Source organism: Haliotis rufescens, unplaced genomic scaffold (assembly GCF_023055435.1).
Source record: "Haliotis rufescens isolate VD_foot unplaced genomic scaffold, xgHalRufe1.0.p SCAF_16, whole genome shotgun sequence".
Taxonomy (NCBI): domain Eukaryota; kingdom Metazoa; phylum Mollusca; class Gastropoda; order Lepetellida; family Haliotidae; genus Haliotis; species Haliotis rufescens.
Window position 1 is genome coordinate 22,723,733 of NW_025963846.1, and position 16,132 is coordinate 22,739,864.

Here is a 16,132-nt window from a genome sequence, read left to right on the forward strand (position 1 = left end):
CATCCTAAGTGTATCCCTTTGGATGAAAGTGATGAAGGTGGTGACTTTGCAATTACAAGGGATTCACATTATCAAACAGTAAATCTCAAAGCTCTGTTTTCCTTTGTGAGCCGGCATCTCATTCTAAGCTACTTGAAAGAAAGTGGTCTGTGTCATAAATTTTAAATATGTTTGTGAATAACTAATTGGTGCTTTTAATTTTGGTGTGATGCTCTTATCAACAAAACTTATTGAATGCTCTGTCCGTAAAATGGTTCCCCCCTGTGTGACACATCTTTCCTGTCATATTCGATGTTACTATCATAAACCAGTGTTTAAGCCAACTTATTGCTGAACATTTGTTAATATTGGCTAACATTGTGTACAGCCACCGGTGGCTAAAATGATTAAGTAAATCCTCCAGGAGTATTTTGCAGGAAGCAGGGGCACAGGAACTTCCCATGATCCCCAGCGAGGTGGCCTAGATTTGGTTACTGGTGGCTTACATCACATGTTTTTTGTTTTTTTAAATTTGGCTCGAGACAATTGAGAATAGTACCTCTTTCAGGTTGTCGGTATGGTAGTTATGGTCGGTTATGTACTTACTCTAGGTTACCAAAACGCTTACCCAAACACTGACATACGCCATTGGCGCCATTCGGATGGCCTTTTTGTAATCCTATTTCTATGCCTAAAACTGCACTTATCGAAAGAAAAATGTTTCACGTTTGGTAACAATGTGAGACTGTGTGTATTGAATTCCATCACACTGCAATGGCGTGGATCGTTCGGCATGCTTTAGGCATGCCTGGGCCAGAAATTATTGCATCATTTTTAATTTGGGTTTGAGTTTGTTTTAACACCATGGAAATGGAAAAATTCCGAGGCTTGCCGAGGATTTTTGCCACTGTTATCAACGAGTGTTGATATATTTGATATCAAAAGACACGAGGGTGAGATTTTCTTTATCATCCAACATCATTCTTCCAACTTTTTCAATTTGTAGACAGTAATAAGCAGTGTCTTCAGTGTAAAGAGTACTGCTAACAGCTTCAGAGCCATTAGTGATGTCATTTGATTGTGACATCATGGTAACCAGTGACGTTACAACGGTCTGCAAAGCATTGTGATGTAATTTCGTTGCAGCGATATCTTCAGTGTAGATATCGCTTGATCTAATCCAAGCGATATCTCCTGTGGAAGCCAGTTTTGGATGATAAAAGATGATTTTACCTGATAAACTCAAAAGCTATATGTATATGTATAAATGAAGTTCATGTGGCGGATGTGAATATATCCAGGTCACCTTAGTTCAGTTGTACCGCGTCATCTGTTTTATATTTAGATCTATGCATTAAGATTCAGAGTGTCAAAACACACTCCACAAGACTTTATGATTGGAGGAATGACTTCAACGTTTCAATAGTCAACTTTCCCTTCATGTCGAACAATATTCCAGCAGCTCCAGTCTGTTACATTTCACATGTTTTTTAGATACAACCGAGCATGCTCTTTCTACCAAGATTTCAAAGAGTGTCTCTTATGACTCTTGCTCAGAAGTTGTCAAGGTTACAACATGCAAGTTTCAGTTGAACAATTGTCTTGCTTTTGCATATGATTAATTTGTTACGGGTGCAACCCTTGGGACAGGATACGCTCATCTTCTCGTGAAGACCTGGTATCATCACTATTTGATAGTGATTCATAAACACATGGTCATGATATATGGTCGACTCTGCTTTTGGCAGAGATTTCTATTGAATATGGAAAGGGTTTTGTCACTTTTTCTTTCGATGTTTACCCTTGTTGTGAAACATGGATATCAGTTATGTACTTAAACATCGTCATTTTGAAGATTAATTATTTAAAATACAAACCATTTCCTTTTAATAAAAGCAATCCACTTGGATGTTCAAATAATTATATCGTAGTATAATAAAGTAGTTATATGTTGGGTTTGAGGATACCTTTATTTCAGTTCAGGATCTTACGAAATTCTGCTTCATTAATTCTCCTTAATCCAGTACATTTGTTAATCCGGACTATTTCATGAGATTAACCAGATGTCAGCTTCAACAGATCAGGCGACATGCACTCTTCCTGACCAAATAAACTGAAAGATGTTCACTCACAGTAACTTAACTGACATATCTAGTTGGTAACCTGACAGTATGTATGACGAACATCAAGTTGTTCTCGACATAACATCTTCAAAGTCAAAACTGAAGTTCGCACACAAAGCTCATGGTTCTACTACAACTACGGTAGTCTAAGCAGGTGCTCGGTGGGTTGATGGTAGCACCACATCTTGTTCCGTTTCCCTCGTAGCGACACCAGGAGTTGGATGAGATCGGTACTCCATTGACCCACTGCCATCCGTCTGTGACTCGTGACGCTCCGCACCAGTAGTTGACACTGGCATGTCCTGGAATAATAACAATAGGTGAGAGTTATAGAACAAACCAAGCAGAAAGTAGTAAGGTTTACAGGACCATTAAAAGTCAATTTGTGTACGAAGGACTTGAAACAAGAGCATAGTGAGAAATGAAAATTTGATGACTAACCAGTCTGCTTCATGATTCATAAAAATGGAAGTAAACAACTCTTTACTCATTAGAAAAAGTAAGTTCTCATTCCAAAAAAGCAGATCAGACAGAGAAAAATGTTAAAATGGTTTAAATGTCAATACACAATGTAAGAATCTGTCAGATAGAATCTGTTCTTTCAAATGCAGATATATAGAGCCATAGAGTGGATCAAAAAATAATTTGGGACCCCAAAGTACATGCTTCTGATATTCTATTTGATTGTGATGTAATGGATGTGTGTTTCTAAAGTTGCAACCGTAAAATGAACATTGTTCTTGATCTAACATGAAGTTAACCAGTCGTGTTTGAATTGGCTTTGGTGTTGTAAGTTTATTAACATGCGAATTGTATCCACGATTGCTTTGCTTGGTCTGGGCTCGGTTATTGGCATGAATTATAAATTTGTCTTTTGTTAACAAATAGCAAATTTTGCCACTTTCAATTGGACGGCGATAAATGTACTGTGATATCGATTTTTGTTTTAATTTGACAGTTAAAGGAAAACTGTAATCAGACAAAATACTATCTAATATCCGAACAACATAATAGCCAAGTCAAAATAAGGTTTTACTTGGAACAAACTCCAACAGAATATATTTCACCCCAATTTCTACAAGGTCTCAAGAACAAAATACTTAAAGTCCCGAGCAATCCTAGTTTGGGAAATATATCTAATATGTCTAATTTGCGTAATGGCCACCAATTATCAATATGACCCGTGAAGATTCCGGGGTAGAATAAGTCTTCAGCAACCCATACTCGCCGTAAAAGGCGACTATGCTTGTCGTAAAAGGCGACTAACGGGATCGGGTGGTCTGGCTTGCTGACTTGGTTGATGCATGTCATCGTATCCCAATTGCATGTATGCCCATGATGTCAATCACTGGATTGTCTGGTTCAGACTCGATTATTTTACAGACAGCCGTCATATAGCTGGAATATTGCTGAGTGCGGCTTTAAACAACAAACCAACCAACCAACCAACCAATTATCAATATATCTTCCATATTTCAGATGAGGTGAAATCTTTTGATGAAAAAGGCATGTGGTCTATTGGAAAATAGCCATATTGTGTTTCTAAAAAGATATTCACAATTACTGAACGTTTTCGTCTATTAATAAAAAATCAAGATGGCCGCCAATTTCAAGATGATCGACAAATTTCCTTTATGTGAGTTTAGACTGGAATCTTTTAACTTTAACGGTGTGCTAGAACTTATATGAATAATTATTACTTGGCACACAAACTCACTGAAGAATAGTTAACACTTTTAGATAAGAAACTCCGCCACAGAGCCCCCTGGTGGCCAAAATTTCCAAGATGGCCGCCAAGAGATTGATTAGACATGGAAGATCAATACACTGTTGGTCTCTGATGACATGTTAGAGTGACTTGAATTTCTACATTGGGGTAAACAGCCCCAAGGATCCATATCGAATTCTCAACTATTCGCATAAATCCAATATAACCACCAAATATCAATATTTATCTCTTAAATGACATGATTTGGCGAGTTTAAATATCAATATTGATTGTTATTGTCTGTATCCACTTATTATAACAAGTTTTGTGTTCATTCATGTTGGAAAACAAGTATGACCACATGAGGTCCTCACAGAATTTACCGAAAACCATTTGTTTCACTAGTAGCTGGTGAGTCATCGTCACTGTAGTTTATTTGTGAAAGTCCAATATGACCACCAAATACCAATATTTGAAAATAAATCTGAAAACGTTTGATCCACCGCTTATTCAGTTACATGATTTTGTGATTTATGAACATATTTACGTGAAGAATTAGTGGCCAAATTTTCATGGTGACTGCTGTAGATGTACATGTTGCAGGGTCATTATAACTCGAAAGTCTCAACAGGTTTGTCATCATCAGCACAACACTGAAATGACACAATATTTCTGGCAAGTGCTTCTTCTTGTTTTACAGTCGCATTTGGTATTACAGCAGATGATGTCCAGGAGTGTTGAAGGTGCTGCAGGGTGATCTGTCTGTATTGGTTAGGAACATCCATCTATCATGTGCCATTCTCAATCCAATGGATTCATACTGAACCCTTTCCACTGAAGTATCTGGTAGTATACACGGGGTTGTGGTATCTTGTGGCTACAAAGGTTGGCAGAGTTTGTGGCTCTGCGTGTGGTAGATTCTTTGTCACCTTCTAACAAAATACAATATGGTACCTTAAGCTATCCAATCCTTCATCCTTACATCCGCCATACAAAGACACAAGTTAATGTTCGACTGTTTTGTATGTACAGAACTGCACCCAGGTCTATCCAGTTTGTCATGAAGCAATAAAGTGCTGCTTTTGCGCTTTTTGCGTTGTACAAAAATGCTTCCTTCTTCGATGAAATAACCATTTGCCCTGTAAAATAAACTGTCACACCAGTACAGTACAAGATCTATCTACTAGCACTTTTCAAGTATGAACTCTGTAGTCACCCACCAGCATTATTTGGATCACCCTCTTTGCTCTGCAGGACAGTAAGGCAACCCTTGCTGATGCTATCTGGAAAACCATCGAAGTAATACAACGAGAACCTGGAAATGTCCAGTACATTCTTGATAGTAGTGCATAACCAGCTACCCTGACCAAGAGGTTCTAGGTTATTTCACGTATTTGAACTTAATACCATCTATATGTTGTGCAGAAATATGCTGTTGCTGACATTGTCATTAAAGGCCACAATAATGATCCATCAACGAAAGATGCAACACAGGGGCCTTTTCTGGCGAGAAAGATTATTTCACTGGGAAACGGTCATTCAATCGGTGAAGGAAAAATACTTGAACAAAGCAAAACACAAACAGCACTTTATTGCCTGTCTGGGTGACGAACTGGAGAGAGCTGGGTGCAGCACAGTCCATCCAAAACAAGAAGTTCTCACACAGACTTGCTTATCCTCCTTCTTCACCATGTTACAATGGAAATGTTCCCGGCTCCGGAACCCAAGCCAGCTTCAAGGATTAACAGGATCCGGCAGGATGTGCTCTTCTTACATGCAATTGTTGGCTGTGACACCACTCCTTGTCTGTTTGGCTTGGAAAGTGTCTAGCGTTGAAGAATGATGCCTTGTTCTGTGATCAGGCTAACATTTTCAGAAGAAACTGGGTATGACTGGTCATCACTGAAGTAGGTTTACATGCGCTAGTGTCTTTATATTGAGAATGTTAGAAGGAGGGGCTGGATAGCTTACGATACAAACGGTTTTTTGGGAAGGTGACGAAGAATCTATCACTTGTAGAGCAACAAATTCTGCCACCATCCTCTGCAGCCGCAAGATACCACAAACCCCCATGTCTATTACCAGATAATGGAGTGGTAAGGGTTCAATATGAATCCATTTGAGTGCGGATGGCACATGATAGATTATATGGTGCTTAACAATACAAACATCCTGCAGCACCTTCATCACTCCCGGACATCATCTGCTGTAATTTCAAAAAAGACTGTAACATACGAAGGTGCACTTGACGGAAATATGGTCTCACTTGCACTTATGTGTGCGGGGAATGCAATGATGCAAGGTGTACCAATAAACAGTTTTTTTCAGATTTATATTCAAGTATTGGTGTTTGGTGGTTATATTTCAGCAGATAAACTACAAGGGAGATAACTCATTGACTTCTTGTGAAACAACTGGTTAGGGTTAATTCTGAGAGGACCTCATGTAGCCATACTTTTTTCTAACTAGTATTTACACGAATAAAAACAAAACTTGTATTAGTGTTTATTGCCATGGTAATAAATGAATTGAGATTTAACATTGAGATTTAAAAGTCGCCAAAACGTCATTTAAGAGATAAATATTGATATTTGGTGGTTATATTGGATTTATGCAAATGATTGAGTATTCTACATGCCTCTTTGGTTCTGTTCACCCCAATGTAGAAATTCAAATCACTGAAACATGTCATCAGAGAACAACAGTGTATTGATATTCCATGTCTAATCAATCTCTTGGCGGCCACCTTGGAATCGTTGGCCACCAGGAGGTTCTGTTGGTGGAGTTTCTTATCTAAGTGTGTTAACTATAATTCCGTGAGGTTGTGTGCCAAGTAATAATTATTCATATAAGTCCTAGCACACCTTTTAGATTTAAAAGATTAAACAATCTTAACACACATTTGTTGGCCAACCTGAAATTGGCCACCATCTTGATTTTTTTGTAGATTTATCAATAGTTGACAACGTTCAATAATTGTGAATATTAATATAGAAACACAGTATGGCTATTTCACAATAAAACATACTTTTTTCATCAAAAGATTTCACCTCATCTCAAATATGGAAGATGTATTGATAATTGTTGGTCATTTTGGATTATGCAAATTCGACATATTTCCCAAACTAGGAATGCTTAGGACTTTTAGTATTTTGTTGTTGGGATCTTGTAGAAATGGTGGTTAAATAAATTATGTTGCAACTTGTTCCAAGTTGAGTGAAAAGATGACCTAGATTACCTGGACAATAACGATAGACCAAACGTATGTGGAAGCCCTTGCATAATGCTAAACATTCGATACATAAAATAACTTCACGGAAATCGGGTTTTCACTGAGACATCTAATGACGATAGGGAGGCGTATACACGTACAAAGAAAAAGGGGGATGACTCCACCATGCTAGAAACTATGCAATTGTAACTCGAACTTGCTATGGATCATGACAATATCATTTTGTATTGTTTTGATCACGAGTAAGTATTCCAGCACAAGCATCAATACAGAAACGGTACAGTTTTCGTTTCATGACAAATCATAGGAAATTGTGAAATCATGCAACTTACGAAATATAGGTACAGAGAAATAGACGGACCTATCTGAGGCTTTAATTAGTCCTCAGATCCAGCTTTCACCAGATTGCGTAAGTGTTATTTGTATTATGCTGCCCATATATGAAAGGAGAACTACATGTAGTCTTCTCATCAAATGTAATTATTTAATTGATCACTGGTGATTTAATAAATCACATATATCCGTGATCACTATAATGTTGTTTTGGGTATGGAATTCTTCCTGTAAATATCTGATATTTAGATTTCAAAACATGTATAAAATAAAATAATGAATGGCGATTTAGTAAAATGTCCAAAGAAGCAATGTTTATGAAGAGGGACATATGCGTGATGGCATCCAGGGGGTAAAATGAGAGCGCATGAAATCACAGAACAGAACAGAACAGAAGAGAATTGAAGGATTAAAACATCAAAACAACATACCATCAATTTTGTCGACATGTATGTTTTTAGTTAATTTGTTTTAATGTTTTCTTACCATTCTCCTCCATAAAGTCCCGAAATTCATCAGTCTTTGCCTGACTCTCAAGGGTAATCAAATCTGTATTATCATGTCTACAGTGTTCTCGGGCGGAGCCTCTGTCCAATTTATCTGAGACAACTTTGATGCATCGCCTGCCCATAACACTGAATCCAACGGGGCAGACACCTGGAATTGTGCAAGCATGTGTATTTTCATGTAACCTATTTGTGCACACATTGAGATACAGCGATTTTGATTATTGTACTTGAGATGGTCAATTATCTCAGTAAGAGTATTATGCTCTCTCTATAATGACCTATGTTATATCTGGATGAATTTCACTTTTCAAAAGGGCCGTAAAGCATCGAGGACATTAGCGTAAACCCTCACTTCAGTTACTTCGTTGCTTCCGAGACTAGTTTGTCACTGGCGTCGACGTCATATATTTTCATTAATGATCATGTTCGATTCCTGGTAAAAAACATGTGTGCCCGATCTCAGAGAGCACATCTTTGCTTTCCATGGTCAATGGTATGTCGAAACGGCAAGCTTAATAGACATCATATGATTTGAAAAAAACACGAGGCCAAATTGGGATTTGAGTCATGTTAATCGAACTTGCTGACCCCGCAATCTGAGCCATGTCTTACTTTGGTAATTGAAGTTAGACATAGTCATATCTGACGTCAACGCCATCGTATAACCAGTATCGATTATCCACAGATTCCATTGGGCGTAAAAGGCAAGACAGATGTGAAAATTATATGAATGGATCACTTAAAAAAGAGTGGGTGCGACCAGGTGTTCGCGGAAAAGGTAAACGCACGTACCAAACACAGTTGCAGACACAAAGTTGGTAAAGGCATCCGTGGTTGAAAGTATCCTCTGGTACATGACACACTCTCCTGACATCGGCTTAAAGGCTACAGACATGCAGTCGCTATCTGCAGAGCAAATGCCAGCGCATTCCCACACCCTAGACGAAGCACGAACAGCAGTCCAATTGTGTACAAGTCTGCCATCGAGATCCGGATTTCGAAAAAGAAATGTACGTTTAGTGATTGGTGCAGTCTGGAAGGACGCACTGATAAAACTGAAGTAAAGAAGAGTGTAAATGTACCGGGACATCACAGAGCTGGAAATCATTGCAGAGCTAATATAAAAGGAACCGCTTATGACAGTCTATCAGTGGTTTGAGACATGTCGACGACGTCAGTCTCCCTAGTCAAACATTGTAGGGCCATGTAAAAATATTTTTGTTTTTCATCATAAAAATGAATGGTTTGATTTGGTCTTTATTTATGAAAACGTGTTAGCATCCATCTGGATAATCTTGATATTCATGGTCCTAATATTAAAACCGGAATTTGTTACTGGGTGCACACAACAAAAGTTTGTTTACCTTGAAAAGAATTTGTGAAAACATTACACAAACATGATGTGAAACATATGTTTAACTTTTTCTGACTCTACGTAGTAGATGTGCAAAAGAAATTCAATGCCACAACGGAAGTTAAACACAGATGTTTATCTTTGCATGTCCACCATTCACAATAGCAATGACACAAGGAGTCAAGAAATAAGTAACTTCCTTTTATCGATCATACCATACTTACTTGACATCATCAATTAACTGATCCTTGTTTTATTATAACCATAACTCGGTCACTTCCAAGCCAAAGTGAATGTAAATATGTCCAATAATGTTTGCCGTAATTGCCGTATATATACGTATTAAAAAATTAAGATATCATGTACACATGTGAAGGTAATATGTTAAATTCCAATAAACTGAGCTTCAAGAAGTTTTGAATTTTTCAGATATGTTGAACGAAAATCCTCTCGGTACTTTTCAACGCATTGTCTTGAGATGTCACTCAATATCTTTTTAAGATAACATAGACAACAGGAAAAACATGCTGGGCGTCCATAATGTCCTGTGATCAATGTCCTCTAAAATGTCCACAAAGGAATTTAAAAGCTCCCTGTTTTCTTTTCCAATCGTTTGTTGATCGTTTGTCATTGCACTTCCTGGGGAGTACCTTGGTTGAATATGTCAAAACATTGCATGAATAAAGCGACTGAATAACCCGATAATTAATAAGTTGAGCAACAGAGTACAAACAGTTATTCCATTATGTTACGAGGGTTACATGTGACTTAATACTCTTCGCTGTAGTCTATTAGTCATTCCAGAACTGAAGAACGTTGGTTCGAATCGAAGCTCCGCTCTGATTATGACCTTACCACGATAGCCATGATTGCGGGTTCAGGCACCTTGTTCATAATACCAATGAATTGTCTGGTTTACATTGAAATATTTACAGACCGCTGTTATACAGAGGGAGTATTGAGCCAAGGATGGAGTGCAGCGTCATACAAGGAATGGATATGTTTATATCTACCACAATGTTAATTGGGGAATATTTCTTGTTTGTCATCTCCAGGATGGTGCCGATCCTGTCGGGGACCGTGCAGGTAGCAGAGGTACCGTGAGGAGTCAGGGTGCCCAGTATCACGGCCTAAGTTTGGCTGCTAGCTGTGTGATACAACCTGGTTTATTATTTCTTTTTGTCCTTAAATAGAAATCTTGTTACTTTGCTGTCAGTTTGGTGCACAACTCACCCCGAAAAGACTGAAAGACTATAAAGCGATACGTAAAATCTCACTCACTCAATCTCTTGCCTAAAGTATCTTAAATAGTCCTTATTAACACAAAGAACAAACATTCATCAAACATGTTTACCTAGTCCAATTATAAATAAATTTGTATCTGATTTGAAAGCAAAACATATAAACGATTATATATCGTTCATGTTGTGGTGGCCTCAGTTCGTCCTCCTCTGAAGTGTTTACATCGTACTGAACAAAAATTGGCGGTTTTTATATTTAGACACTGCTGTCATCGTGTTTTGTTTGGAAGTGGCCACGTGTTTAGAAATATCAGGAATATCGCCTTTTTAAGTATGGGGAATGTTTGTAAATACACTTTGCTAAAGTCAAATGTTAACTTAAAAATCAAATACTAGTAGTCATTCATGAACGGGGCCTTGAACTAATACGGTGTATACGATCAATGTCACTGTGACGGGCTATCCAAGGTTAGACGACCCGTGATGATCCGGGGTAGAATAGGTCTTCAGCAACCCATGCTTGCTGTAAAAGACGACTATGCTTGTCGAGTGGTCAGGCTCGCTGACTTGGTTGATGCATGTAATCGGTCCCAATTGCGTGGATCGTAGCTCATGATGTCAATCACTGGATTGTCTGGTCCAGTCTCGATTATTTACAGACCGCCGTCACATAGCTGGAATATTGCTGAGAGCGGCGTTAAACAACAAATAAATAAACAAACAAACAAACAAGTCTGCACAGCGAATCGCGGCGCCTTAGACGACTGGACCACCCGTGCCTGTGTGTCATGTTTGTTTTTTCCCGACGGCATTCTCTGTACTCATTTTACCAACCATTCCTTTGGTTGGTCCAGTTATTTTATTTGTAGGCCAGCTTATTTTACAGTGAAACCTTTTGTAATCCGAAATGGACTGTTTCAAGGGGAGTTGTATGGTTTAACAAATTTCCAGATTCTTTGAGCATGCAGTAACATCCATTCATATTAAATATTCAAATTAACATCCGGAAAACAATGTTTTAGAAATACATTGTACCGAGATCAAGGCTGTCGCTGTATTATTTCTTACTGGACCGCCTCCGTGGTCTAGTGGTAGAGCGTCCGCCCGGAGAGCGGAAGGTCCGAGGTTCCCCGGCCGCGTCATACCAAAAGACGTTTAAAGATGGTACTTCTTGTTACCCTTTCTGGCGCTCGTCATTAAAGGGCTAAAACAAGGACTGGTAGGCTCGGAGGCAGTATACTGTGTCTGAGTGGTGTATTCATGTTAAACTGCGGCATGGTATCTCGGTGAGCTAGCACTATTAATCGGCATCAGTCCGGACTAGAACAAGCAGCCACACACACGTGCATGCACGTCGCTAATTAAGTGCAATAATCTTGGACGCGACGTTAAACCCAATTTCACCTATTTCTTACTGTTGCATAAAACAACATTCACTAACTCTATTATCTACTAAGAAGTTTATTCAAAAGAATGTACTTAAATACATTTCTTTCGAATGTGCACTTAATTTGCAACCATGAAGTACCGAAATTAACCAATGTTTTTCCCACCCTCAAGGGTAATCAAACCTGCATTGTCATCTCTACAGTGTGCTCTGGCTGAGTCCCTGTCCATCTTCTCAGTGACATCAGACATCGGTTTAAAGAATACAGACACACAGTCGCTATCTCGCAGAGCAAATGCCAGAGCATTCCCACACACATGACGAAGCACGGACAACAGTCAATTGTGTACAAGTCTGCCATCGAGATCCGGACGCCGGGGAAAATATGTACGTTTAATAATTGTTGCAATCTGAAAAGACCTACTTACAAAAAAGAAAAGAAACGTTGAGTGTATATATAGCAAAAAATCACAGAGTTGGGCATCTTTTTCGGACTAAAGGAAACGCACACAACAGTCTGTATGTGATTAATGACATGTCTTCACTGTCAGTCTCTTTCGCACAACATTGTTAGGCAATGAACAGATGTTTTTCAAGACTGAACAGAATTCGTCATGAGGCATTTATAAAAATATATTCTACCCAAGGCAGAACACTCGTTTGGCTGAGGCGCGCTTAGACAAAGTACAGCAACAATTGATTTGTTTTGTATTACACTTTCAGATCGACCCAACCATATTATAATTCTGGCCAGAGGTATTTTCAGAGAAAGTGTATGTGAACATACTCACTAATACAAAGGATCCTTGAAGATCCGGGGTAGAATAGGTCTACAGCAACACATGCTTGCCGTTAATGGCGACTAACGGGATCGGGTGATCAGGCTCGCTGACTTGGTTGAACCATGTCATCAATCCCCGATGCTCATCATATTAATCACTGGATTGTCTGGTCCAGACACGATATTTCACAGAGCGCCGTCATATAGCTACAATATTGCTTAGTGCGGCGTAAAACAACAAACCAACCAACCAACTCTGGTTGATGACACACTCTTCAGACGTCGGTTTCAAGGATACAGACATGCAGTCGCTTTTTGCAGAGCAAATAACAGCGCATTCCCAGAGTCTGGACAAGTACGAACATCAGTCCAATTCTGTACAAGTCTGTCCTCGAGATCCGGACGTCGAAAAGGAAACGTACGTTTTGTGATTGGTGCCGTCTGAAAAGGCCTACTGATAAAAGTGAAGGAAAGAAGGGTGTATATATACCTGGCATAGGCGGATACAGAGGGGTGGGGGGTTGGGGGGGTGTATCCCTTTTAATTTCGAAAAAAATCTTTATTTCTGTATAAATTACCACCAAAGACAATAAGTTGATCTTAATTGTGCACCCCCCGACCCCCCCCCCCCCCCCCCCCCCCCCCCCCGGGACATCACAGTGCTGGTCATCTTTGTAGCGCTTTTGGAAACGCCCCTGACGGTCCGCCAATGATTGATATATGTCTACGACGTTATTCCAACAGTGTAAGGCCACGTCAATATATTTTGTTTTTAATCATTGCACAGTGATGTGAAACAAATGTTTAACTTTCTCCATCCAAATTTCAGAGGGACATTGTCGATATGCAAATGAAACCCAAGGCAGCAATGGAAAGTAAACAAGTATGTTTATCTTGGCATGCCCATCGTTTACCTATAGCAATGGCCCGATTTAAAGTTTGTCATTTCCACGCTACATTATCGACCAGACCGGACTTCTTTGGCATCAGCAGATAGTGAACAGTTTGCTTTGTCATAACCATCACTCAGTCACTTCCATGTTAACGTGAATGTAAATATTTCGAGATCATGCATGAAGATATCAAGTATATTAATAAAGGTTATATGTTCAATGTTCAATAGGATAAGTTTCAAGATATTTTGATTGTTCAAGATAAAGGTGAGCATCAATCATCTTTGTGTGTTAAACGTTCAGCTTATTATCTTCAAAATGTCACTCAATACCTTGACATTGATAACATACTGAACCGAAAAAGAAACGTCACTTCATAAAAATACGTCATGAAAGTTTCCCATTGAAATACGCAATGCATTTATGAAGGTATCTCGTTTTTGATATAGTCCAAGTTTCATGTTAACGGTCACTAAATGCCACAATTATGGAAAAATGGATCGCTAAAAGTCCCAACCGGACTACAAATAGCGCGGTATTTTGAGAGATCTTACTGTTTGACAGACGTTGCTACGGTTATCGGTGACCGAAAATCTTGATTAACTATAGAAAGAGACAACATTCACATCCAAATCTTGGCAGATAGATTTGCCCTTCACCAGTCAATGTAACAAAAGTCACACGATATAAAAAAATTATTACATACGATCTGATATCACTTGCAATGAAATTGCCAAAATACCACAATTAACACATACCCATATACAGTTTACGATTGTTTTATGCAGGGATGTTGTGAAGAATGTTTCGTTGAAAATGTCAAAATGGAAACTTTTTTTATTTACATTGACACATTGCCATATCCGCATGAAACACCTGTGAGCCAGACCCAACAACAATTGACAAATAAAATATATCTAAATCTAGCTACTGAAACCTCATTACAGTTTGCTTGATATATATGTTTAACATTTATACGCCAAAGTACAAACAAGATAGGTCTAGTCATTGTAAAAGCGACTATAAATTAACTTATATAAAACAAATAAAAGTCATAATGTCGATAATATGTAGTATATTTATACATAGATATATCATCTTTGGACATGCCAAAAACAGTTTACACAGATACAAAATATAAAGTAATTCTATTTCTACAAATAAAATGATGAACTTTAAATATGTAGACAGTGCTTGTTAAAAGAAATATGCATGTTATGAATAGTCGATGTTTACTTCAGGAGACGTCTTACCTTGCAACTTATTTAGCATATTAAATTATTTATCACCACGTATGTTCCATATAATCCATATTCGGAATACAATGTATTTGAATCCACGAGCACATGCACAGTTCAAAACACAATCGAGCATAATTTCACGGCGCACACTAGGCCGAATTATCATCAACAGTTTCGTCCAAACGAATACAGCAGTCTTAAAAAAGGTACCTCGAGGATTCCTCAGAGCATTCCTTCTGTTCAACATCGTCCAATAGTTCTTGGATATAGGTTTGAGGACAACCACCACCTATGTCCTATATAATCCCGATTAGGAATGTTTGGATATAATCCACGAACATGATTCAAAACACAATCGGGCATAATTTCCCGGCGCACACTAAGGCGGGATGCACACTACGTCCGAATTTCAATGCGTTGCGTCGTGCGATGCGATCGAAAAAACGCAAGCAGTGGTTTTGTCATTAAGGTCAAACACCACGTGCTAAAATTGATTGCGATGCGATGCGATTTTGATAAGAGGTGCTCCTATTTTTAACGCAACGCATTCCAAATCGCAAGGGAAATCCATGGATGACGTCATAAATTGGCACTTAAGGAAGGGGTTTTCCAACCACATGGCTGCTCGTGTTGTATGAAACAGGTGATTTGCTCCGTTATTTTTATACTTTTCTCAATGAAAAAACAACACGTTTTTCTTATGATGTAATGTAAACTACCAAATCACACGCTTGTGCATGTTTATCTTAAACATTTAATGGATTTTACTGTATTTTATTGTGTTTTTGTGCATCAACACACAGGGTGGCAGGCAAAAAGGAAGCTAAACGTTCCGGCATCAACAATGACGAGTTGATTAGTCTCGTCGAAAGAAACCCAACTCTGTATGACAAGAGGTCGAAAGATTAAAGAGACATTGATGTCATCAATAATATTTGGACGTAAATGGCAAATTCTCTGAATGTCAGCACTTCTAAAGGTAAGTAAGAAAGAAATACAGCATAATAAACTTCAAATGCAATATTTTATCTAAAAATTACAAATGTTTTCTTCTTTGTTTCAGCTCAAACTCGTTGGAGAAGTTTAAAGGACACGTACAAGCGCAAAAAAAAGAATTAAAAGAAAGCAGAAAAAGTGGTGCTGGCACTGCAGACTTAAAAGAAAGCAGAAAAAGTGGTGCTGGCACTGCAGACATAAAGGAACCAACATGGTCCTGGTTTAAGTCCCTTGTGTTCTTGGGTGATTATATGGAGGATGATTGGTAAGCTATTTACTATTTTACTAGTAATAAAATCATGTCAAACAAAGCTATCACTGTTTCAAATTAGATAAGCAAATTAGATAAGCATAG

At 38.4% G+C, this 16,132-nt stretch overlaps 1 protein-coding gene across 1 annotated transcript; it reads right to left on the reverse strand.

Annotated features, from left to right (window-relative positions):
* Positions 1-1,982: 1,982 nt before the first annotated feature.
* Positions 1,983-8,023, reverse strand: LOC125380928. Its single transcript, XM_048396688.1, has 2 exons — positions 7,862-8,023; positions 1,983-2,404 (listed from the first exon to the last, which is right to left on the reverse strand). Exons 1-2 carry the CDS (start codon positions 8,004-8,006, stop codon positions 2,196-2,198), a joined length of 354 nt encoding a protein of 117 aa, XP_048252645.1. The 5' UTR covers positions 8,007-8,023; the 3' UTR covers positions 1,983-2,195.
* Between the last annotated feature and the right edge of the window lie 8,109 nt (positions 8,024-16,132).

Coding starts and splice junctions, on each gene's coding strand:
- LOC125380928 (XM_048396688.1), bottom strand. CDS start 8,006: ATGGGCAGGCGATGCATCAAAGTTGTCTCAGATAAATTGGACAGAGGC. Junction 2,405..7,861: donor GGACTTTATGGAGGAGAATG/GTAAGAAAACAT, acceptor TTATTATTCCAG/GACATGCCAGTGTCAACTAC.